General features: G+C 45.8%; 1 protein-coding gene across 4 annotated transcripts in view; it reads left to right on the forward strand.

Annotated features, from left to right (window-relative positions):
- ralgps1 (Ral GEF with PH domain and SH3 binding motif 1) overlaps nucleotides 1-26,006 on the forward strand; it is a 723,987-nt gene that overhangs the window by 632,175 nt on the left and 65,806 nt on the right. For all 4 annotated transcript variants that reach the window (XM_038781972.1, XM_038781971.1, XM_038781976.1 and 1 more), the window contains exon 13: nucleotides 11,317-11,443. In XM_038781972.1, the coding sequence (XP_038637900.1) occupies nucleotides 11,317-11,443 (127 nt within the window). The remainder of the gene's footprint in view (nucleotides 1-11,316; nucleotides 11,444-26,006) is intronic.

Raw genomic sequence — 26,006 nt, forward strand, 5'->3', positions numbered from 1 at the left:
TTTTTAAACTAAATAGATTACATCTACCCCAATACCCTACCTACCCTTTCTGTTAGCTCTTGAAAGAATTCAGTAAGGTTAGTCAAGCATGACCTTTCCTTTCAGAATTGTATTTACAATTTTTGATGGTTTTTCTATTACATATCTTAGCGATAGTTCCATTATCTTTCCTACCACAGACATTAAGATTTGTAGGTCCCTGGACTCGCCCAATCACCCTTTCTACATATATGGATCAGATTAGCTTCTATCAGTCCTCTGCTACTGGTCCCTTTTGTAATATTTGTTGAACCTTTAGACAAAGTTCTGTAAATGATTAGGCTGTATTGATAGCGGGGTCAGCATGTGCTACGATGTTGTTAAATTATGCACTGAGTATGTGCTTGGAACAAAAAGGAGAGGCAGGTTATTTTAATGTATGGAAAAAAAACCTCGGAAGAAATTTAGGTGGAAATTCCGCAGACAGAAACATTTCAAAGTGGAAAAATAAGCCGTCTAGTGCAGTTAATACTGCCAAAAACAAATTTGTTGCAGGTTGCAGTATTATTGTCGAAAATGTTAAGGCACCTGTGAAGAACGTATATCAAAACTAAATGCGCAAAACTGAGGACAAAGGTGGGATTGGAAGACTGTCTGACAAGATCACAGCAAGAATAATGCACAATTCATCTCGCGCCTCGAACAAAAGAAAGTTAAGTCTATTTAACAAAAGCCGACTCGAAATGGAAAAGCAATTGGAATAGTGGCCAAGTTCAAAAGCATTTACAAAAATAGAAAAGAGCAAATCCAGCAGACTGTGCGAGATTTTTAAAACAGCAACAATAATATAAAGGAGCAATAAGAGGTGCAGAAAGAAACAGAAACAATATTGCAGGACATGTCAAAGCTAACATCAAAACTTTTTATAAATAACTTTTGTATAAACGTAATTCGAGAAAGAAGGAGGACCCATTAAAGTCATATCTATCTAAGTGAGCACGTTCTCCCCGTGTCTGCGTGGGTTTCCTCCAGGTTCTTCGGTTTCCTCCCACAAGTCCTGAAAGACGTGCTTGTTGGGTGAATTGAACATTCTGAATTCTTTCTCTGTGTACCCGAACAGGTGCCGGAATGTGGCGACTAGGGGATTTTTGCAGTAACCTCTTTGCCGTGTAAGCCTACTTGTGACAATAATAAAAGATTAGCTGGGGGTTGCTTAATAAGAAAATGGTCCAGTGCATTCTACTTGCTTTCATATTGGAGGATAAGAGCAAATTACTAACCACACAAGAGAAGGACTATAGTGAATTTATTATAAGTTTTAAAAAAATTAAAAGAGAGAAAATAAAACTGCTTGAAATAGACAAATCCCATGAACATGATGGTTTCCACGCCTGAATGTTTAAAGACTAAATGGAGGAATATAAGATGCATTAGTCATGATTTCCCCAAAATCCTCTAGATTCAGGAATTGTGCCTTTAATTTGGAACATTGTAAATGTCATTATTGAGGAAGGGAGAGAGAGAGAAAAACCCAGGTAACTGCAAACCTATTAGTTTAATATCAATTATAGGAAGCTACTGGAATCTATCATCAGACAGAGGGAAGCTGCCTCTGCTGCGGAAAACCCGCCACAAGGGAGTGGGGCAGTTAGGGGGGGGCGGAGGGGTGGGGAGGTGCTGGAACATTTCAGCCAGAGTGACCCGAGAATTCTTTGAGAGGGTCACTAGCTTGGAGGACACCAGAGAGTCTATGAATATTGTCTCTATGGATTTCTGGAATGTGGATTTGATAGCTTTGACAAATTTTTGACCGCGGAAGATTGTTGGCAAAACAGAAGTGCGTGGAATTGGAGGCAATCCAGCAGCACGAGGCGCTAATTAGTTGTGGAGGGAGAGACAGAGTAATTGAAGGCATCAGTGCTGTAGATGGTAGCTAGGCAGAGATCCGAAATGTACTCCAACCGTTCTGTTTAAATAGTGTGTGAATAGTTTTTTTAGATTACACTTAGTTACAGTTCAAAGCAAGAGTTCAATGTTTTAATATTAAAATATTTAAAATATTACAACAGTTTCCCTCAGTGAGCCAGCTCAATGATTGGCTTGCATTAGCACTATTAGTCGAGTATCTTTCGCAAGGTTGGATATTTCATGTTTCGGCCTAGTGTTTATGACAGACAGTTGTGGAGTGATGGATGCAAGGGGCCAAATGTTCATCATGGAAGTGGGAATAGGGAGACGGGAAATTTTCCGACATTGTGATCGCGCCTCCATCCTGGCATTGAAAGCTGATTAATCTGACAAAATAAACAATGCGTTGGATAGGCAACTAGAAAACATTATTGTCTTTAGAAGGTCATAAATTTGTCAAAACTATCAAACCCACATTCCCAAGGCAGCTGTGTAAACAAACTGCAGTACCAAATCCGTTTGTGGCTGTAACCAAGAGCTCAGACATTTGTCAAAACTTTCAAGCAGCCAAACAGCTGGCTGAGCTCATCTGCAAAGAATAAGTGAAAGCCATGGAGGAAGTTTAAACCGTCAGCTCACACATACACTGAACAATGTTTTCTACAGCGGAACAGAACAGATTACCCATTGGACAAAATGATAATTTTTTTTCACATGAAGCTTGCTAATTGTCAGAAGCAAGAACCACATTATTTAACAGTCATTTACCTTCTGCAACCACAGCACCGTCATCACTCACTTTAGTAAACACAGATATAACTTAAACTATAGCATTCAATGATGAACTGCGAATGAGGCAACTCAATTCTTACACACCCTTTATGCTCCAGTCCATGTCTGCACTCTGTTGGTGTGATGTAGAAAGACTTCCAACATACGCCGCCTCACTGGAAATTCCAGAAATTCTGGAATGTCCATTTCCAGATGGGTGCCGGCAACGTCTAAACAACAGCATATATGGTGTACCGGACACTCCCCCTTTCCTGGACACTCCCCCTTTCCTGGACACTCCCCCTTTCCTGGACACTCCCCCTTTCCTGGACACTCCCCCTTTCCTACTTCACTGAAAATAACCAGAGATCAAAATGGAGGTGGGACTTCCAACTTAGCCGCTCAGCAGCCATTATTTTCTAATTCCTAACTCCATGACAGGACCGTAAAACCTGGCCCCTGGTTCTTGATTTTAGTTATCACAGAATTGTTCCGGTGCAGAAGGTGGCCATTGAGCCCATCGTGTCTTCGAATGAGAGTTATGACTTCATACCATCCCCCTAACTTTTCTCCATACTCTTGCACCTTGTCTCTATCCAAATAATCGTCTAATGCCCTCTTGTCTGCCGCGATTGAACCCTGCCTCATCTCTCAGACCCCAACCACTCACAGTGGGAAAATGTTTTTTCTCTCATTTATTTCCTCAGGTTACCCTTCCTCAACCATCCCAGTAATGAACCCGGGTTCTGGGATGAGCACTCTTTCTATACGTCCGCGGTAACAGTCTTGTGAAACAATTGGGCTGTCCATTTTTTAAAAAACATTTTTTTAATTGGATCTTTGCACAGAATATATTTTGCCGTTATTTACACAGGATATGATATATTTATATGTACGTAAGTAGTCATCCATTCGTGCCGGTGAGGCACTTCCGGAGGGCAATCCTCGAGTGGGTCTGGTGCCGGTGTTGCCCCTCGCTTCACCCAGTCGGATTTCGACGCTGTTGTCTTCTCGTGCATGCTGCCGCTTCATCCGGCCCTCCCGTCCTCCGCCTGCGTTCTCATTTATCTCTGTTCCTGTGGATGTCAGGTTGGTTAACGTTTCCCTGCCTGCGCCCCCCCCCCCCCACCTCCTTGGCTCTCCTCTATTGTTCCCCCTTCTCCCATTCTATCTCCCCCTCTCATGCTTTGGCTACTTTCCCCTAATTCCTGGCTATTCTTCTCCTTGTTTGTTGGCCACAAACAAGTCCCAGAACAATTGGGTGAATGGCTCACGTTCTGGGGAAACCGTCGTCCGACCCTCGGATGGCGAATTTGATTTTCTCCATTTGGAGAGATTCCGAGAGGTCGGACAGCCAGTCTGCAGCTTTCGGTGGTGCTGCTGACCGCCAGCCAAACAGGATTCTACATCGGATGATCAGGGAGGCAAAGGCAAGGGCGTCCGCCCTCCTCCCCAGGAATAGATCTGGCTGGTCTGAAACCCCGAAGACCGCCACTTTCGGACATGGCTCCACCCTCACCCCCACCACTTTGGACATTGCCTCGAAGAAGGCTGTCCAGTACCCCACAAGTCTGGGGCAGGACCAGAACATGTGGGCATGGTTGGCCGGGCCTCCTTGGTACCGTTCACATCTGTCCTCCACCTCCGGGAAGAACCTATTCATATGGGTTCTTGTTAAGTGGGCTCTATGTACCACTTTTAGCTGCATCAGGCTGAGCCTTGCGCAGCTGGAGGTGGAGTTGACCCTATGTTGTGCTTCGCTCCAGAGTCACATCTGTCCCTTCGTGTCCAAATATGGACACGTTGGGTGGGGTTATGGGCAGGGGAGTGGGCCTGGATAAGATGCTCTTTCAGAGGGTCAGTGCAGACTTGATGGGCCGAAGGGCCTCATTCTGCACTGTAGCGATTCTATGATTTTATGATGACGGTCCTGGAGGTATAGCCCAGTGTGAAGCACCATCGGGTGAAAAAAGTAATAACTTTCAAGGAAATTCAAAAATAAACAGAAGAAAAACAGCATGATCAATCTCTGATTCATAGAATTTACAGTGCAGAAGGAGGCCATTCGGCCCATCGAGTCTGCACTGGCTCTTGGAAAGAGCACCCTACCCAAGGTCAACACCTCCACCCTATCCCCATAACCCAGTAACCCCACCCAACACTAAGGGCAATTTTGGACACAAAGGGCAATTTATCATGGGCAATCCACCTAACCTGCACATCTTTGGACCGTGGGAGGAAACCGGAGCACCCGGAGGAAACCCACGCACACACGGGGAGAATGTGCAGACTCTGCACAGACAGTGACCCAAGCCGGAAACGAACCTGGGACCCTGGAGCTGTGAAGCAATTGTGCTATCCACAATGCTACCGTGCTGCCTTTGATGCCCTGATGCAAGCATGATCTAACTTCAGATCCCCACTGATGCGTTCTCGCCCATGGTAAGATTAATAGGTGAAAACAAGAGAGGTGGTGCTGGAAAATATACCACGTCAATTACTTCTGTGTCACTGCATCTCGAACAGATCAGAGATGGACAGCTGTGGAAAGTTGTAGAGGCAGATTTTCCTGAACGGCTCATTGACGGATGGTAAGGCAGTGAGAAGTAACAGGGGAAAGAAGTCAAGTAAACTGTAGCAGTGGGAACATCGAAATCAGACTGCAGTTTATCCCAGGTCACCTCAGCAGCAGCGTTTACATCGTGCAGTATTGTGGATCAAGGGGTTATATCAGGAGAGACAGCATAAATGACATTTGGTGCGACAGTAATGAGGGCACAGGAGCAGAAAGACCTTTAGGTTAGGGTGCGTAAATCTTTGAAGGTGACAGGACAAATTGAGAAGATTGTTTGAAAAGCATTCAGGATCCTCTGCTTTTAAAAAATAGTGGCATAGAATAGAAAAGCAATTTTATTAAACCTATGTGAGATGCTGGCTGCGTTTTTCCAGGACCTGCCATGGCAGGATCGGCCATGGGGGTTGCAGCCAACCAGCCAGGACCAGAAGACCACGGCCGTGGACGTGGCCGGAAATTCTGGCCACTGCTCAGGCCTCAACTAGAATACTGTGGTCAGTTCTGGGCACCACACTTCAGGAAGGATGTCAAGGTTCCCTCGAGGAGATTTACTCGAATGGTACCAGGCATGAGCAACTTCCGTGACATGAGAAGATGGGATTGGTCTCCTCAGTGCGGAGAAGGTTAGGGAGAAATGTAATGCAGGTGTTCAAACTCATGAAGGGTTTTAATTGAGTAAATAAGGAGAAACTGCTTCCAGTGGCAAAAGACTCATTTAACAGAGGACAAGGGTTAAAGGTTGGGATGAGGAGATTTCATGTCACGGAATGAGTTGTTATGATCTGGACTTAGCTGCCTGCAAGGGTGGTGGAAGCGAATTCAACAGCAACTTTCCAAAATGAGACTACCTGAAGGAAAGAAAACTTGCAAAGCTGTGGGGGGACAGAGTAGGAGATTGGGGTGGCTAATGTTCAAATCCCCTTAGAGAGCAATACCTTTTTGACAAAAGATACAGACTTCACAGTGACTGGCTCAAAGGATCGCTCAGCAACATTTCACATTTTCAGACTTTTACTGGAGCAAACAAGCTAAAATCAAATCAAAACATTACTTGGAGCATTGATATACTAAGCTGCAGAAAAGGTATTCTTTAATCACTTCTCAACATAGTTGAAAACCCATGTCATTTTTACACATTGTAAAGCACCCTCAGCAGATGTAGTTCTGTGTTTAAATAGTTGGAACTCCTTCCAGTTTTAGCAGGTCCTCTTCACTTCTCCCCCTTCCCCCACCCCACAACCCCGGGTCAATCTTAATAATAATAATAACATAATAACCTTTACTATTGTCACAAGTAGGCTTACATTCACACTGCAATGAAGTTACTGTGATAATTTCCGCGTTGCCCCACTCCGGCGCCTGTTCGGATACGTTGAGGGAGAATTTAGAATATCCAATTCCCCTAACAGCGTGTCTTTCAGGACTTGTGGGAGGAAACCGGAGCACCTGGAGGAAACCCACGCAGACACAGGGAGAATGTGCAGACTCCCCATAGACAAGCCGGGAATTGAACCCGGGTCCCTGGCGTTGTGAAGCAACAGTGCTAACCATTGTGCTCCCATGCCACCCAATTTTCAGTGCCCTTTTGAACAAAGCCCATTCATTCAATCATCTGAGCATAATCAACTTCTAGTAGCAAGGTATCCTCTGGTGATTTCTTGGTCCAGAACTCTCCGCAATCACTGTTTCTTTAAACAGGAGTTCTGACCTAACCTGTCTACTGCTTGGTGGTTCACCAAAAGACAGCCCTTTACTTCTACCAGGAATAGCAGCATCTGTTGTAGGCCTTGTTTACCCAAATCCCCTGGTCTGATAGACGCTGACTCCGAAGGTCTGGGCAGCAACAAGACCAACTGCCTCCTCCTGTGTGTCAAAGTGTTAAAACATTTTCTGCCTCGGTTTCACCTCGAGTTTCTGTCTCTGTAACAAGTGGGTCACATGGGCTTGTCTCTGGGCACATCCTGCAGGAGGTCCAAACTAATTCATTTAACTTGAATTAAAGGAGACAGTTTAAAACACAGCCGACTTATAAATCCACTATTTATATCACTTAATTTGATCGTTTTTTCCCCCAAAGAACTCCATGTGGACAATGGGCCGAATGGCTTCTTTCTGTGCTGTAAATTTTATGATACTTTAATCTCTGATTCAAACCAAGCTCAAATATTCTGCCTCTTCTCGCTTTTTATTTATTACGACATTTCTGCCAATTGCTGCTCAATTTACTTTGTAGTTTTTCACTAGTTAAACAACAATCAACAATTAATCAACGTGCAATCATGAAGCACTGACCTACACAATTCCCCCTGGATTAATGGCTCAATGGTTGCAATTTTTGTTCACTGGCTCAGAAGTTTCTTTCTAGCTTGGTCAGCTGATTGAGTGTTGCCACTCGAAGTTTGTCAACATTAAGAGAATTAAGTTACTGTGAAGCACTCTTGGGTGGCATGGTGGCACATTGGTTAGCACTGCTGCTTCACGGTGCTGAGGGTTGGGCCCCGGCCCCAGGTCACTGTCTGTGTGGAGTTTGTACATTCTCCCTGTGTCTGCTTGGGTCTCAACCCCACAACCCAAAAAGATGTGCAGGATAGGTGGATTGGCCACGCTAAATTGCCCCTTAATTGGGAAAAAAAAAATTAGGCACTCTACATTTTTTTTAAATAGTTACCGTGAGGCACTCGAGTCAAACTTTAGCCTTCTTGAGGCCAGTTTAATGACATTAACTGGGAGACGAGGCTGTGCCTGTCTTCTTTAAATTTTAAGCCTTTATTTTTAAAATGTGCTGGTTTAGCACACTGGGCTAAATCGCTGGCTTTTAAAGCAGACCAAGGCAGGCCAACGGCACAGTTCAATTCCTGTACTAGCCTCCCCAAACAGGCGCCGGAATGTGGCGACTAGGGGCTTGAAAACTGTGAAACAGTAACTTCATTGAAGCCTATTCGTGACAATAAGCGATTTTCATTTTTTTCCTTTTAAAAAGTAAAGAGTTTCATCTTTAGCCGGTTTCCTGTAATTGAGCGTGAATGAAAGCTTAAAAAAAAAATTAAGAAAGCCATTCAGAAGGCTGAAATTCAGACATCCATTATAAAGCAGATTCTGAAATGTCTCAAATCACTTTACACAATGAATAACATTTGGAATGAAGTGCCTGCAGTTACTCGGGCAAAGTGGCGACCATTCAAATCATCTCAGCATTAGCGATGGGACGAGCTTCTGGTCAATTTGTTTGTCTTTGTGATTTTCTTTTCGCGTATCTTCACACCCACACTTTTTTTCCCTTTGTGAAATAATGGGGAAGTTTTGGGAGGATTTTCAAGCTGATTATCAGCCTGTTGAACAGCTTTATGAACGTTCCTTCCGTGGCTGACAGGGCCAGGCATTGGAGCTTCTGGTCCAGCGGTAGGGACAGTACTACTCTGCCACAAGTTGTTGGTTAATGACAGAACCACAGGAGTACTTCATACAGCCCTTCGATTAGCAAGGGATTGTTAATTTCCAACTGTTTGGATACTTCATATTTTGGTTTGGTGCTGGTGCAACAATCTATGAGTACTGCATTGCGATTTGGCAATATAGGGTGCGATTTAACTAAATGGGAATAAAGACTCATAGCGAGCGCGCATAGACGTTTGCTTCCCTGCACTCGCAGCGTCCAGAAACACAACGAGATAAAATGGTACTTGGGTTAGATAGGGGGCCTCAGCAGGCATCTCCTGAGAAAAGAAGAGACACGGTTTTAGGAAAGGGGTGGGGGAGTGGACTAGCTGAATTCTCTGGCAGAGAATCATGCAGCATGATAGGCCGAATGGCCTATTCTTTAACCATTCAATCCTTCTGTGATTCCATGATGTAGGCTCACATCCTTTCAAGGAGACAATGGATCAATCATTCAGCAGCCCTTGCTAATAAATCTTTTTCTTGCATTAAAGTCACCCATGACCTGGGAATGTGCAATTCAACATGTCTAGTTTACAAGTCTCCAAGGTTAGAAGTGAAGAGGAGACACATTTGTATGTGCAGAAATCATAGAATCCCTATAGTGCAGAAGGAGACCATTCGGCCCATCTAGTCTACCTAACCCTCTGAAAGAGCATCCTACCTGGGCTCATTACCCCGCCCTATCTTCGTAACCCCACCTAACCTTTGGACACTAAGGGACAATTTTGCATGGCCAATCCATCTAACCTGTGGATATCTTTGGACTGTGGGAGAGAGACGCAAACTCCACACATACAGTGACCCACGGGCGGAATTGAACCCGTGTACTTGGCACTAAGAGAGGAGTGCTCAGGTTTATGCCACCATGCCACCCGATTCCAGCTTATTTAAGAACAGGGTGAAGTTCAGGTGGTAGCTCCATAAATATGTGCAAAATGGGAGCTTACCACTTAGGGAGGACCCAGTTGCCCATTAAACTGAAAGTGAAAGTCTCCATGGTCCCCAAGGACCATTGGCTGCTCTCTCCTTTTGAGAGAGAGAGAGGACTGACTGGTGATGATTTAACCTGAGGATCAGCACACCTGAGGTAATGGGCAAGGTTGAGAAGATGGTGCCTTCACAAATAACCTTCTCCAGAACTCGCGCTGTTGGTGTGGCACTGCATCACGAACCAGCCATCCAGCAAACTGAGCTAACCAGCTCCCTGAACATGGCGTTTGTTCTGACGCTCGGCTGAATTAAACCTGTCAGTGATGTTCACATGCATCTCCTGCCCTTGTCCTTCTGGGTGGTAGTGGTCGTGGGTTTGGAAGGTGCTGTTGAGCCAGCCTTGGTGAGTTCCTGCAGTGCATCTTGTAGATGCGCACACTGCTGCTACTGTGTGTCGGTGGTGGAGGAGTAAATGTTATGGTGGTGGATGGGGTATCAAGAAATTAGGCAGCTTTATCCTGGATGGTGTTAAGCTGCTTGAGTGTTGTTGGAGCTGCACTCATCCAGGCAAAAGGAGAGTATGCCATCACATTCCTGAATTGCGCTTTGTAGATGGTGGACAGCCTTTGGGAAATCAGGAGATTAATTTATCTGATTTATAAAGATCTTTGCATTCCAGAAATATGTGCCTATATTATTTATCAATTTTATCTTCTTGCTGTCATGGACAAGCCGGCCAAATCAGTATATATAGTAGCCTTCCTCTACCAACTAGAGGGACAAGGGCAACAGGAACATAGGGACACAATGTCACACATCATCTTGACTTGGAAATATATGGGTATTCCTTCATCCTCATTGGGTCAAATTCCTAGATCTTCCTCCCTAACAGCACAGTGGGTGTACCTGCACCAGACGAACTGCAGCGATTCAAGAAGGCAGCTCACCACCACCCTTTCAAGGTCAATTCGGGATGGCAATAAGCGTTGGCCTAGCCAGTGATATTCTCATCCCGCCATTGGAAAAATAAAATACTTTTTAGGAGGCTGCCTTGTGATAGGTCACTGTGTGCCCTCCAAGCTCCATGCCACAAAGGCTGGTCTGTCAGCGTAGACACTTATTGTGCGTCGTCAGTGCATTGAGCGAATGTGAGATTGCACAGATGTCCAGGAATTATTGTGTTTATACTGCGGGCTCGGTGTGGAATATAAACTGCTCGAGACCCTGTGAAAGATTACTGCAGATGTAAGTGCAAACTGCTGGGAAAGTAAGTGACAATCAAAGCAATCTCTTCCACGTGTGAGAAGACTCCATTAATCGTCATCGCTGTGACATAACGGCTTTTCATTATAAGCTGTACATCTCTTCCAGGTTTGCCAAACACTTTATCATGACGTTAGTGCCCTTGAAGGAAACAGTATTTGTGATTAATATGCCCTATGTTCATATATTTGTCTCAATTAAAGTTTGGCAATGAAATGGAAGTAAATGTTTACCATGGACTTTTCAGTTATGCCACTGATAATGATGAAGACATCACAGAATTTACCGCTGACTAAACTGACTCCTCTTAATTAAAGACATGCTTTTTATGCAATAATTTAAAGCTAGACTGCACATAAATTGATCCAAAAGGCGGAGTTGGAATTTGGAAATTAATTTTGTGACACCCGACAAGTTTTTTTCTTGTGAATGATTATTCTTATTCCTTTCAGGTCCCTCTGAGGTCTCAGCCTCGGTGAGATACAGCCGGAGGCCAACCTGTCCTGATGCCTCCTTGGTAGACAGCCTGAACACTCCCCCGGTCCCCAGACACAGGAAGAGCCACAGCCTGGGAAACAAGTGGGTGAAAATATCTCTTAGATTCAAGAGAGTTCTCTCGAGTCACGCTGAGAATGGTTTTGGACAACCAATGTCTTGTAGCCTTAAAAAGCAATGGTTTGCTGAGGCAGTTCTTTGTGTCCTGTAGTGAGAAAAATTGTTTGTAAAGTTTGAATGGATGATTCCTCCTCCCTTCTGCCACTCTGGAAAATGTGGTTGAAATGTGCTCCACTGTTGGGGGAATGGCGAAAATGCCATTTCATTGTGTTCATAACACCCGCTCCAATTCATACAAGAGAATGTCAGGGCGCAGATAGTGATAAAATATATATGGTTCTTCCATGAAACACTCTTCTGCCATATGATATGATTAAACTGCACTCAACCGTTGCTGGTTTTTATAAAACAGTTGGAAACACTATGGCAACTGTAACCTCTACATGTAGGCCTGGCATTTGTTCTGTATCAAAGGAAGATTAAGTAGAATGGGGGTTATATCCTCTGATTTGATCTGAATTAAACATATAATATTCCTAGAGGGTTTGATAGGCCAGATGCTGAGAGACTTACGCCCCTAGCTGGAGAGTCTAGAACAGGGGTGGGCAAACTACGGCCCGTGGGCCGCATGCGGCCCGCCAAAGGTCTTTATGCGGCCCACCAAGTCATTAAAAAAAAAAATTTTTTTTTAAGGTTAATGGGGGGGGGGGGGGGGGGGGGGGGGGCTGTTGGGTTACTTACTGGTATAGGGTGGATACGTTGACTTGAGTAGGGTGATCATTGCTCGGCACAACATCGAGGGCCGAAGGGCCTGTTCTGTGCTGTACTGTTCTATGTTCTGTGTTCTATATGAGGCGCTCAGAATCATAACCGGGTGAAGTAATTATTTTACTTAATATACTATGCGGCCCTTTAAAATTGTGAATTTCTGAATGTGGCCCTTGCACGGAAAAGTTTGCCCACCCCTGGTCCAGAACTACAGATCATAGTCACAAGGTGTGGGATTGGACATTTTGGACTGAGAATGAGGAGAAAGTTCTCCACGCAGCGGCTTGTGAATCTTTGGAATTCTCCACCCCACAGGGATTGGATGCTCCATCGATGAATAGATTCAAGACTGAGAGCAATAGATTTTTGGTGCTAAGGGAATTGGGGGAAATGAGGATATGGGCAGGAGAGTGCAGTTGATGTAGAGGATGAGTCCCAAATATATTGAGTAGCAGAGCAGGCTTGAGGGGCCATTGTAACTAAATCCTTTTCCTATTTCTTGTGTCGCTATGTTGATGCCGTACGGGACCGATTTAAGGATTCTACCACCTGTAATTTCAGAAAGATAATTGACCCTCCACTGATCCCAAGTGTGCAATTATCACAACTTATGTCAGGCCATCAAATTCTAATACGGAGGCAGATACAAAAGGCAAAGCATGTGGGGGTTTTATTCTGACAAGTCATTTTTGTAACGGTTCTGCTATGTCGTTTAATGTCATTATTGTTTTCTAGGAATTTGGTTTGAAATGACTGGCCTATCTGTTTCCCAGTAACTTTAATATCAGATGGTTTTAAAATTTGGACAGATGTGATCATTGGTAATTGGCTGGTCATGTGTACTTGCTGGTTCCAAGATAAAGACCCGTTAATCAGCGCCTCTGGAAATCCCATAAAATCATCAGTTTAATTGGAGAGGGTAGCCTTAGTCACTTCCAGTCTTGTTCAGGTCCGGCTGTTAAGTATGGATTCGCTTTCGACTGTTGGCCTGCTGTAAACTAAAAATGAATCTGTAATTCTCAGAGACACTTGATGGATCTCAAACGCCCTCGTTGTGACCCATGCCTGCAGTTATTTTTTCTGAGATTCCGTTCTGGAAACACGAGATTAATGGATGTCGGAGACGGGCTTTTGGAAAAAGTGATGCTCCTCGTAGAGCTTTCTCTCCGAGAGATTCATGTCCCCAGGCATCTCGTCTCTGGGGTGAACTGTTTTGCAGGAAGACGTTTTAACTGTTTCAGACTTTCAGATTTCCCCATTCAGCTCGCTTCATTTTTTTTATCGTCTCTGTCAGCACATTAACGCACTTTCTATTGAAAATGCTTGGGTGTAGCGGGGCTTATAAAAACAGAATTGGGAGTAAACTAGCCACAGGAACTTTATCAAAATTAGTTCCTTTATTTTTGTGCAGCACTCAGTCACACTTGCTGTTTGTTGCTTGTCAGAGGTGAGAGATTACATTGATTTCAGTTAGATAATGGTGGTGGAGCAGTCAGATAGCTTTTGGACCATGTTGTGTTTCAGCAGTTTAGGGGGTATACTTTATATGTTTGAATTGCCTCCGAGCAATGTAGAGATGAGGACGTGGAAGCATTGGAAAGGGTGCAAAGGAGATTTACCAGGATGCTGCCTGGATTGGAGGGTAGGTCTTATGAGAAAAGGTTGAGGGAGTTAAGGCTTTTCTCATTAGAGCGAAGGAGGATGAGAGGTGACTTAATTGAGGTGTATAAGATGATGAGGGGGATAGATAGTGGAAGTTCAGAGACTATTTCCTCGGGTGGATGTAGCTGTTACAAGGGGGCATAACTATAAGGTTCATGGTGGAAGATATAGGAGGGATATCAGAGGTAGATTCTTTACTCGGAAAGTGGTTGGGGCGTGGAACGCACTCCCAGCTATGGTAGTGGTGTCGGACACTTTAGGAACTTTCAAACGGTTATTGGATAGGCATATGGAGTGCACTAGAATGATTGGGAGTAGGTTGATTTGATCTTAGTTTCAGACTAGTTCGGCACAATATCGTGGGCCGAAGGGCCTGTACTGTGCTGTACAGTTCTATGTTCTATGATACTAGCCTCACTGTTTCATCAAAAGCCCCGCTGCTCTGTACTGGTTACAATTTGGGCAGCGCAGTGGCAAATTCCGGCTTTGGGTGACCGTCTGTGTGGAGTTTGCACTTTCTCCCCGTGTCTGCATGGGTTTCCTCCGGGTGCTCCAGTTTCTTCCCACGGTCCAAAGATGTGCAGGTTAGGTGGGTTGGCCAGGCAAAATTGCTCCTCGGCGTTCAGGGATGCACAGGTTGGGTTACGAGGATAGGACGGGGTGGGGGGGGGGGGGGGGGGGGGGGGGGGGGGTGAGGTAGGCCTGGGTGGGGTGTTCATTCAGAGGATCGGTGCATTCTCTTTATTTTTAAATATAATTTTTATTGGAATTTTTTACAGAAAATATAAAACGTAACGACAAACAATGAAAATAACCCATAATAACTGTATCACCCCCAGACCGTATCGACGCATGTATCCCATCCCCCACCCCCCCAACCCCAATGAACAACAGAAGAACTTAAAAATAAATTTAAATTAAATAAACAAACATAGTCATTGTCCGCCCCCCCCCCCCCCCCCCCACCTCCACCTTTTCCCTCCCCCTTCCCCCCACCCCCCCGGGTTGCTGTTGTCCCCGTACCCTATCGTTGAGCCAGAAAGTCGAGAAAAGGTTGCCACCGCCTAAAGAACCCTTGTACCGAACCTCTCAGGGCGAATTTGATCTTCTCTAGCTTAATGAAACCCGCCATGTCATTGATCCAGGTCTCCACGCTTGGGGGCCTCGCATCCTTCCATTGTAGCAAGATCCTTCGCCGGGTTACTAGGGACGCAAAGGCCAGCACACCGGCCTCTTTCGCCTCCTGCACTCCCGGCTCCACCCCAACCCCAAAAATCGCGAGTCCCCATCCTGGCTTGACCCTGGATCCCACCACCCTCGACACCGTCCTCGCCACCCCCTTCCAGAACTCTTCCAGTGCCGGGCATGCCCAGAACATATGGGCATGGTTCGCTGGACTCCCCGAGCACCTGACACACCTGTCTTCACCCCCAAAGAACCTACTCATCCTCGTCCCAGTCATGTGGGCCCGGTGCAGCACCTTGAATTGGATGAGGCTAAGCCGCGCACATGAGGAGGAAGAATTAACCCTCTCCAGGGCATCAGCCCATGTCCCGTCTTCGATCTGTTCCTCCAGTTCCCCCTCCCACTTAGCTTTCAGCTCCTCTACTGACGCCTCCTCCGCCTCCTGCATAACCTTGTAGATATCAGATATCTTCCCCTCTCCGACCCAGACCCCCAAAAGCACCCTGTCGCTCACCCCCCTCGCGGGAAGCAAAGGGAATCCCTCCACCTGCCGCCTAGCAAACGCCTTTACCTGCAGATACCTGAACATGTTCCCCGGGGGGAGCCCAAATTTCTCCTCCAACTCCCCCTGGCTCGCAAACCTCCCATCAATAAACAGGTCCCTCAGCTGTCTGATGCCCGCTCTGTGCCAACCCTGAAATCCCCCATCAATGTTCCCCGGGACGAACCTATGGTTCCCCCTTAACGGAGCCTCCATCGAGCCCCCCACTTCTCCCCTATGTCGCCTCCACTGCCCCCAAATCTAGGGTAGCCGCCACCACCGGACTCGTGGTATACCTCGTAGGAGGGAGCGGCCACGGCGATCGGTGCATTCTCGATGATCCGAATGACCTCCTCTTGCACTGTCGGGGTTTTGTGGTTTTATGGTTTGTTGCAAAATTAAATATTGAGATTCCTCTTAATCACACTCCCAAAAAAGCCAAGGACACTGCTCATTGAGACTGTTGCAGTTTACTCCTCTTATTTCTTCACCCGAATTATCTGGCAAATGGTACTTTGTTGAACAAAATTCTTACTTTGCTTAATTGGAATGTATTGGGCAATTTGAAATATTTTAGCTCCAGATGTGGGAACGGACTGCAAATCATAGTTGAAAAAACAAAATCCCCAGACTTGAACTAGAAATCTGAATCAAAAACAGACAATGCAGGCAGCCCTCCGCGGGGTCAGGCAGCATGTGTGGAAAACAGATAGGTTGGCGGCGGGCAGGTGCAAATTGTTCATCAGGAGCTGAGGATATTACAGCTGAGGGGCATTTAGAACGGAACCAAAACAAGGAAAGGAGGCAAAGCACAGGAAAATGAGAGAAGAAACTGACCCGGAGAAAAACCATTGTGGCATTGTGGTGGGGTGGGGGGGGGGGGGGGGGGGGGGGGGGACCAGGGACCACACACACTCGTCAATGACTACCTGGAGCTCCAGTCAAGTTTGGCATTGTGATTCATTTGAATGGAAGCAATGGGGGGAGCAGGCTAGCTAGGCAGGCCCTGCCATATGCCATCTGGCTCTGATCCCAAATCAACCCATGGGCATTTAACTTTTATTCATTCATGAGATGTGGGCGTGGCTGGCTAGGCCCAACATTTATCGCCCACCCCTAATTGCCCTTGAGAAGGTGGTGGTGGGCTGCAGTCCCATGTGGCGTCGGCACACCCTCAGCGCTGTTAGGGATGGTGTTCCAGGGCTTTGACCCAGCCGCAGTGAAGAAACGGCCAAAAAATGTCCAAGTCTGGATGGCGGGGTGTTTTGGAGGGGAACCTCCAAGGTGGTGGTGTTTTCCAGGGTGGATTAGAGGAGGCTGAGACGGGTTAGCCAAGGTGGCAGCGGCTTGTGGGATTTCTGCGGCACTGCAAAGTGCAAAAATTATTTATCATGATCTGTATGGTTTATATTATCCCCAACGCATGCACATCTGTACAGTTGCTGTCACAGAATGAAATGGTCATTTTCCCCTGGCAAATTCCTCTCTGAACATTTGTCTCTCTTTTTAAAAAAAAATGATTTGTGTCCACGTCCGGTCACACATGTGAATGTGATTGTCTGTGACCCCCGAGAACACCGTTAAAAAAAATTGCTTCAGATCTGACCACAGCTAAATTGTCTGACCACAGATTGTAAAATGAGAGAAACACTCCCAACTTCACTCTAAATCTTGCCACCATGATGGATTTAGATTTTCAGTGAAACTGTAATTTGAACTTTAACTTGGGTAAATTATAGTTTCTCCTTCCCTTTCATGCCAAGACTTATTCTTCGTTCTACTGACAAGGGTTTCTGTCCGGCCTTTACATTTGCTCTCCGGCTCTCGAGGGAGAACCTTTATTTAATTTCTCATTGGCCTCCGAATAATCCTTAATTTTGTTTCATCTGTTACCTTACCCTTTTTATTTTAATGATGCACAACTGTAGTTGTTTTGATCACTGCTGCTTTGTAATCCTCCCCCCATTTCCCACCTTGATTTAATCTGGATCACCATTGCTGATCTCCAATTCAATATTCTGTTGCTTTGCCTCCAATTACATTAGCATCTAATGGGCTCCCAACGCTCCCCAGTCCCATTCACTTCTGGGCCACTCTCTTTCGTATTCAGCCCCTGAAGAGTTTTTTTTTATTCGTTCATGGGGGATGTGGGTGTCGCGGGCTATGCCCGCATTTATTGCCCATTCCTAATTGCCCTTGAGGGGACAGTTAAGAGTCAAGCGCATTGCTGGGGATCTGGACTCGGCCAGACCAGGTAAGGACGGCAGATTTCCTTCCCTAAAGGGCATTAGTGAATCAAATGGATTTGTACGACAATCGGCAATAGTTTCATGGTCATCATTAGACTTTTAATTCCAGATATTTTATTGAACTCAAATTTCACCATCTGCAGTGGTGGGATTTCAACCCAGGCCCCCAGAGCATTACCCTGGGTTTCTGGTTTCTGGTCCAGTGACAAATACCGCTACGCCACCGCCTGTATCTGACCACTTCCTCGTGATCATCATGTGCCCCAATTGCTTTGTGAAGCTGATTGCTTTGAAGGACCAGCCAATGATATCCTTCCACCCACACCACCATTGTTGGAACCACCTGCTCTCTGATGCTCCTTGCTCTTAAAACAGATGCCTCTTCTCCAGAACTCCTATTCCCTCCAACTTGACATTTGGAGCTTGCTGCTCCCTGGAATCCCATCTCCCAGCAAACCTTAGGCTTCATTGAACTTTTGACTGTCCTGAAATCCTTCTCACCTGAAGCCCTCATCTCCACCACAAACTATACTCAATTTTGTCCAATCAATGGACAAGAGAGGTTATGGGGAACAGACCAGACTGCTGTGAAATCGGAACCACAATCTTCATAGAATTTACAGTGCAGAAGGAGGCCATTTGGCCCATCGAGTCTGCACCAGCTCTTGGAAAGAGCACCCTACCCACACCTTCACCCTATCCCCATAACTCAGTAACCCCACCCAACACCAAGGGCAATTTTGGACACTGAGGGCAATCTAGCACGGCCAATCCACCTAACCCGCACATCTTTAGACTGTGGGAGGAAACCGGAGCACCCGGAGGAAACCCAATCACACACGGGGAGAACGTGCAGACTCTGCACAGACAGTGACCTAAGCCGGGAATCGAACCTGGGACCCTGGAGTTGTGAAACAATTGTGCCAACCACTATGCTACCGTGCTGCCCAGCCATGATTATTGAATGCCAGAGTGGGCTCGTTAGGCTGAATGAGCCATGTTGCTCCTATTTCCAATGACCTTATGAATCCCTTCAGTAAACATTTGTCTTTCACTTTTCCCTTGGGCACTTCTCCATTCTGCATTGTTTTGGCTGTCAGAAGCTCTACTCAGAGGGGTTCATTGGCTTCTTATCACTTCTGTATCTCTCTCACATCTCCTCTCTCCTGTCTATCACCCCTTCCACCGCCCATCCCCTTTTTCTCTATCCCTCCAATACTTTGTCCCATTCCCTTCTGCGAAGTGTAGTTTAGTTACATTCTCTCTTCTGTCACATTATGTAAAATGTCTGGTATATAAAGGGTTAATGTAATATCACAATTGACCACTAGATGGAGCTGGGAACAGAACTATAAAAAGGACTGACTCTCTGGCTCTGAGAGAGTGTAGGGGAGAATGGGAAAGAGTGTATGAGACAAGTATTAGTGTAGTTTGTAGTTCGATAGATTATTGCGTGCTATAGGAGTAATTCGTTGAGCTGGATATTAAGTAGTGTAATCAATAATGGCTTTGTTATGGAACTTAGTTTGTGTGGTCTTTGTGAACACTGCGACATCCATCCTGAGAATAAGATGGATGAAGAAGGAGCTGCGCTCCGAAAGCTCGTGTTTGAAACAAACATGTTGGACTTTAACCTGGTGTTGTAAGACTTCTTACTGTGCTCACCCCAGTCCAACGCCGGCATCTCCACATCGAGAATAAGAAACACAACGAACACCACATTGGCCCCTTCTGATCTTCACCAAACCACCCCCCTCCCCCCCCACCCTATCGCCCATCCTGTTCGTCAATCTCCTAAACACCCCCTCCCCAAGTCTACAGTCCTTTCATCTCTGACACCCACTTTGAAATCTGGGTTTGATTTTAACTCCAGGGCAGGAACCTGGTTGGGAGAGTTGTCTCCCCATCTGGGAGTGGCTGCAGGCAGGCACATCTGAATAACAATAAGCACCAACTTGGTTCCCTTCATTTAGACCTTGGGTTAAATTGGCAGGTTGGATCTCAATGGTGTGGTTGGAGCCGAATTCTCATCTGGAGAGGGTGTAGGAGGTGTCAGCTTGGCTTTGGTATCCTTGGCACCCACAACGTACAGGGACAGAGGGACAGGTCAAGGTAGGAATGATGTGGAGATGCCGGCGTTGGACTGGGGTGAGCACAGTAAGAAGTCTTACAACACCAGGTTAAAGTCCAACAGGTTTGTTTCAAACACGAGTTTGTTTCTTAACACAACTGCACGCTAGACATGAATCACTGCGGGGAGGGAATCCTCCAGCACTCCCCAATTAGACATTAATTCCCAGGAGAGACATCACAGCCACAGTGAACAATTCTTTTCTATTTTCTTTGAACACGTCTGTTTAATAGCTGTGAGAAATATTGATGGGAGAAAAGGCTGGTCGACTGACGAGTCAAGATTAATCTGTCATCCAATGGCCGTAGGAGGACTGTGTAACCTAAGGACCAATGGTGGGAGGGCAGGGCAGTCATGTGATAAAACCTCCAGAAATATATTCAACTAGAATTGGCATCCTGGCTCCTTGTTGACACCACGTTGAGCACACGTGGGAATTATCCGTGTAGGAAATCGGAAGAAGACCTAGATGAGCTGAGGGATTTCCTTGACTAGAATTCCTGAATGGAGAGTGGGTGGGGACTTGAATCTATATTTGGCCTGTGTTTTACCTCACCTGAGAAACCGATGCTGAGGAAACATTTTTTTAAAACTGTAATCGGGGCTGACAGGCCACAGCCTTACGAGGAGAACGTTCAACATATCGCAGGACCCACTGAATATATTAAAAATAAACGTTTGGTCATTGATGACAAAGTGGTCAATACCTCCAGCATCGTACTCGATGGACCGCAAAGAGAATTTCTCACTAACTCGCTCTCAGCATCGTTAGAAGGTGAGCAATCAAGACCCGTTTTTATTGGGTTTGATTATTTTTTATTGGATCCCCTTGGTGAGTATTTTCAATGTATCCAGGGAGCAGTTTGAATGAGTCACCCAATTTAAATGTGTTGATAATGAATCAATTGTTGCCAGATGTGTACTGTAGCCCCAGGTGTGCTCTTTGTTCACTGGCTCACATCCAGTATGTGTCTGTAAGCGTCTCGTCTGCGCTCTGCACTCACGCAAGAATTCAGTTGTTTTTGTCACGGAAAGTCTTGGCCACCCCTTCATACCCAGCGACATCAGCATTGGAATCCCCCGCCCCCCAAATAACAAAAGGCAGCATTAAACCCAGAAAGACACCCTTAACCCAGAGCCATTGGAACACTAGACTTGGGGCAGGTCTTTCCGAGAGGGGGGCGGGGGGAGGTTTAAATACCCAACGCCAGGGTCAAATGCGGGTCACAACCCCGCCATATGTGGCGAACATTAGCCCCACAGCGATTTTCCTCAAATTGGGCCCAGTTAGTAGCCAATGGGCAGACTCGCCCTACAATGAAGGATGTCAGGCGGGCTATCCAAGATGGAGAGCCAATTGGAGACCCCTCCATTATTGAAGCTGCCTGTTCAGATGAGTGAGTGAGAGCGAGGGTGTGAAGATGGAGCTGCCCCCCTCTCAAACTTTTAAGTGAAAAATTAAATTGATAGCCAGGCATGCATCAAAGTGGAGGTTGGGGCAGCCCCTCCTTAAGGAAGCTACAGGGGGGCACACCTCCCTGGAGAATGGACATCCACGTCTTCCGCCTGGAGGCCGTTTCCAGGCAGGTGGATCAAGGCCTAAAAGTTCAATACTCAGCAGCAGCAAGTCACAGATGAGAAAAGGTCATGCGGCCCATTTACACACACCCAGCAACACCCTGGCTACCAATAAAACTCTCGTACTGACCGTCACCCCGGTATTAACAGGTGCTTTGAGAAGCGTGTATCTAGCATGGTTAGCACATTGCCACCCTTTCCGGGTCTGAAATCTGTGTTAAAATATTTCCAGTTTTGATGGCAATCTGATATGTTGAGTATCCAGACTGGATGCGGATAGTTTACCAAGTCTCTGAGCAGAAATGATAGAAACCAGGAGTAGGCCATTGGGCCCTTCGAGCCTGCTCCACCGTTCAATATTATCGTGACTGATAGTCTGTGACAATGCCATATTCCCGCTTTCTCCTCAATACCCTTAATGCCATTAAAATCTAAAACATTATCGAACCATTGAAAAGATACAACACAGAAGTGGGCCATTCAGCCCATCTTGTCCATGCCAACCCAAAGACACAAAGGTGCCCTTTCTAATCAGAACAGGACCCATAGCCCTTCTGTTTACAGCACTTAAAAGGGCAGGTCCCGGCACATTTTAAAAGAGTTTGGGGTCTCTGCCTCCACCACCCCACCTCAGGTAGCGAATTCCAGACACCCACCACCCTCTGCGTAAAATACTTTTTCCTCGTGTCCCTTGAATCTGTCTGCCACTTAGCTTGACTCAATGTCCCCTGGTTATTCATGAAGCCTGCCTTCTCCACCTTGCCTCTCGCCTGTGGTGATCCCCATGTTAAATCTCCACCAGCCAGATCTACCCCGTCAAAGGGGAGAGTGGCCTATGGTCATCTGGGACTGTGGCGACTTTATCTTCCCTTCTAGTTCTAGAATTCTCCGCGAATGGAAGCCGGTTCCTCCTGTCTACTCTATCTCTTTCTTGAATACAATCAGTGCCTTGGCCTCCATGGCCTTCTGTGGTAGAGAATCCCGCAGGTTCACTCCCCTCTGACTGAAGAAATGTTTTCTCATCTCAGTCCTAAATTGCGTACCCCGTACCCTGAGGCTGTGTCCCCTGGTTCTAGATTCCCCAATTGGGGAAAACAACCTCCCTGCATCAACTCTGTCCAGCCCTGTTAGAATCTTAAACGCTCCAGTCGGATAGAATTGAATGTCAGAAGCAACCTAACCTTGATTCACACTTGATCACACTTTGGCTTTCAAATGACTCTGTGGGAATCTGGAATAACGGCAGCACGGTAGCACAGTGATTATAGCACGGTTGCTTCACAGCTCCAGGATCCCAGGTTCGATTCCCGGCTTGGGTCACTGTCTGTGCGGAGTTTGCACGTTCTCCCCGTGTCTGGGTGGATTTCCTCCGGGTTCTCCGGTTTCCTCCCACAGTCCAAAGACGTGCAGGTTAGGTGGATTGGCCATGATAAATTGCCCTTGGTGTCCAAAACGTTTAAGTGGGGTTATTGGGTAATGGGGATAGGGTGGAGGTGTGGGATTGAGTAGGGTGCTCTTTCCAAGGGCCGGTGCAGACTCGATGGACCAAATGGCATCCTTCTGCACTGTACAGTCTATGATTCCATAACAACGATTTTAATGGTTCATCTGAAACTCCCCTCTCTGGAAGTTTTGTAACTATTTTACGATTTGAGACTTTTGCTAAAATAGAATGCAAAATTTCTGATGAACAAATTAAATTTCTCTTGCATTGTTTGCTGACCGTGTACAAAGAGAACAAAGAACAAAGAAAAGTACAGCACAGGAACAGGCCTTTCGGCCCTCCAAGTCTGTGCCGACCATGCTGCCCGTCCAAACTAAAATCTTCTACACTTCCTGGGTCCGTATCCCTCTATTCCCATCCTAAGATGCCCCTTAAATATCACTATTGTCCCTGCTTCCACCACCTCCTCCGGCAGCGAGATCCAGGCACCCACTACCCTCTGTGTGAAAAAAACTTGCCTCGTACATCTACTCGAAGCCTTGCCCCTTGCATCTTAAACCTATGCCTCCTAGTAATTGACCCCACTACCCTTGGAAAAGGCCTCTGACTGTCCACTCTGTCTATGCCCCTCATAATTTTGTAGACCTCTATCAGGTTGCCCCTCAACCTCCGTCGTTCCAGTGAGAACAAATCGGGTTAATTCAACCTCTCCTCACAGCTAATGCCCTCCATACCAGGCAACATCCTGGTAAATCTCTTCTGCACCCTCTCTAAAGCCTCCACATCCTACTGGTAGTGTGGCGACCAAAATTGAACACTATACTCCAAGTGTGGCCTAACTAAGGTTCTATACAGCTGCAACATGACTTGCCAATTTTTATACTCAGTGCCCCGGCCAATGAAGGCAAGCATGCCGTATGCCTTCTTGACTACCTTCTCCACATGTGTTGCCCCTTTCAGTGACCTGTACAGCTAGATCTCTCTGACTGTCAATACTCTTGAGGGTTTTACCATTCACTGAATATTCCCTACCTGCATTAGACCTTCCAAAATGCATTACCACACATTTGTCCAGATTAAACTCCATCTGCCATCTCTCCGCCCAAGTCTCCAAACAATCTAAATCCTGCTGTATCCTCTGACAGTCCTCACCGCGATCCGCAATTCTACCAACCTTTGTGTCGTCTGCAAACTTACAAATCAGACCAGTTACATTTTCCTCCAAATCATTTATATATACTACGAACAGCAAAGGTCCCAGCACTGATCCCTGTGGAACACCACTTGTCACAGCCCTCCAATCAGAAAAGCACCCTTCCATTGCTACTCTCTGCCTTCTATGACCTAGCCAGTTCTGTATCCATCTAGCCAGCTCACCCCTGATCTCGTGTGACTTCAGCTTTTGTACCAGCCTGCCATGAGGGACCTTGTCAAAGGACTTACTGAAGTCCATATAGACAACATCCACTGCCGTACCTGCATCAATCATCTTTGTGAGCTCCTCGAAAAACTCTTATCAGTTAGTGAGACACGACCTCCCCTTCATAAAACCGTGCTGCCTCGCGCTAATACGTCCATTTGCTTCCAAATGGGAGTAGATCCTGTCTCAAAGAATTCTCTCCAGTAATTTGCCTATCACTGACGTAAAGCTTACCAGCCTGTAGTTCCCTGGATTATCCTTGCTACCCTTCTTAAACAAAGGAACAACATTGGCTATTCTCAAGTCCTCCAGGACATCACCTGAAGACAGTGAGGATCCAAAGATTTCTGTCAAGGAGACAGTGAGGATCCAAAGATTTCTGTCAAGGTAATTCTGTAATCTCCAGGACTAGCTCCCACACGTTGAATCACCTATAAAATATAATTCCTGGCAGCATTTTTCACCGTGTACAAAATATATATGGTGACAATATGAAGAATAATTCAGTCGAAAATGTTAACACTAGTCTTCCGAATTAGCGTTTTTGTTTCCCTGTTTATATCTCGCGTTGCCAAAAATATATTGAATTGTTGTATCCTCAATTCTAATCCGTTTGAATATAATTGCTCAACTCGCAATGTTGTGATTCTGGAAATAATTTTGTTGCCATTTAATATATTCCTTGCCAAATATAGTTGTAAATGTGTCCATCACACCACCCTGAATTTACTTGGGACTTTTTCAAAATAGCGCCAATTTTTTTGAAGTGTTTGTTTTTCTCTTGTGTTTCCGCTCGGTCTCTATTTTCACATTGGCTCAGGGTAGGTTTAGCTTTGGGCAATGTGTTTGGAGAGCTTCTTTAGGGTGTGATTATTTTATTTGAGTTATAATTTTACAATATTCCTTGATGTATTTAAGAATGGTAACTTCGCGCACGGTTTGACTAGCGTAGCTGGAAATCGGTTTATCAAGGCAAAAATAGTTTTATGGTTACTGTGGCGAACTGCCACCTGTGAATAACGCAATTATACATGACAGAAAATAACTTGTAACGAGCTACGCTGAACCGTTTTCTGGTTATAAATGCAGCAGTCCGTTTCTGAATATATTTCAACGTTCAGAAAGCTTTTAAAGCATTGCTTGCGGTAAAATGAACGAGTCTAAATTCTGAAGCCCCCTCAAAGGACCACAAATGAACACAAATTAGCAGAATCTCTCCATGGTGATGAACTCAAGTTGCGAATGCGGCCAGTTTTGCACCTGTTGCAAACCGCTTCCTTCACACCCAGAAGATCACAACGAGCTTTGCCTCCATTCATCTTTTTCAATTGTGCGTGGCCTGTTCTTGATCTTTTCCACGCATGGTAACTTAACAGTTTGTTTCCTCTTGTTCTTTCACTGGAGGTGGGCATCTCCGGCAAAGCCAGCATTTGTTGCCCGTCCTTAGTTACCCTTGAGCTGAACGTTTCAGAGGGTAGTTAAGCGTCAACCACATTGCTATGGGGTCTGGATTCACATGTGTAGGCCAGACCAAATAAGGACGGCAGATTTCCTCCCCTAAAGGACATTAGTGAACCAGATAATTTCATGGTCACCATTACTGAGACTA

Source organism: Scyliorhinus canicula, chromosome 21 (assembly GCF_902713615.1).
Source record: "Scyliorhinus canicula chromosome 21, sScyCan1.1, whole genome shotgun sequence".
Classification (NCBI taxonomy): Eukaryota; Metazoa; Chordata; class Chondrichthyes; order Carcharhiniformes; family Scyliorhinidae; genus Scyliorhinus; species Scyliorhinus canicula.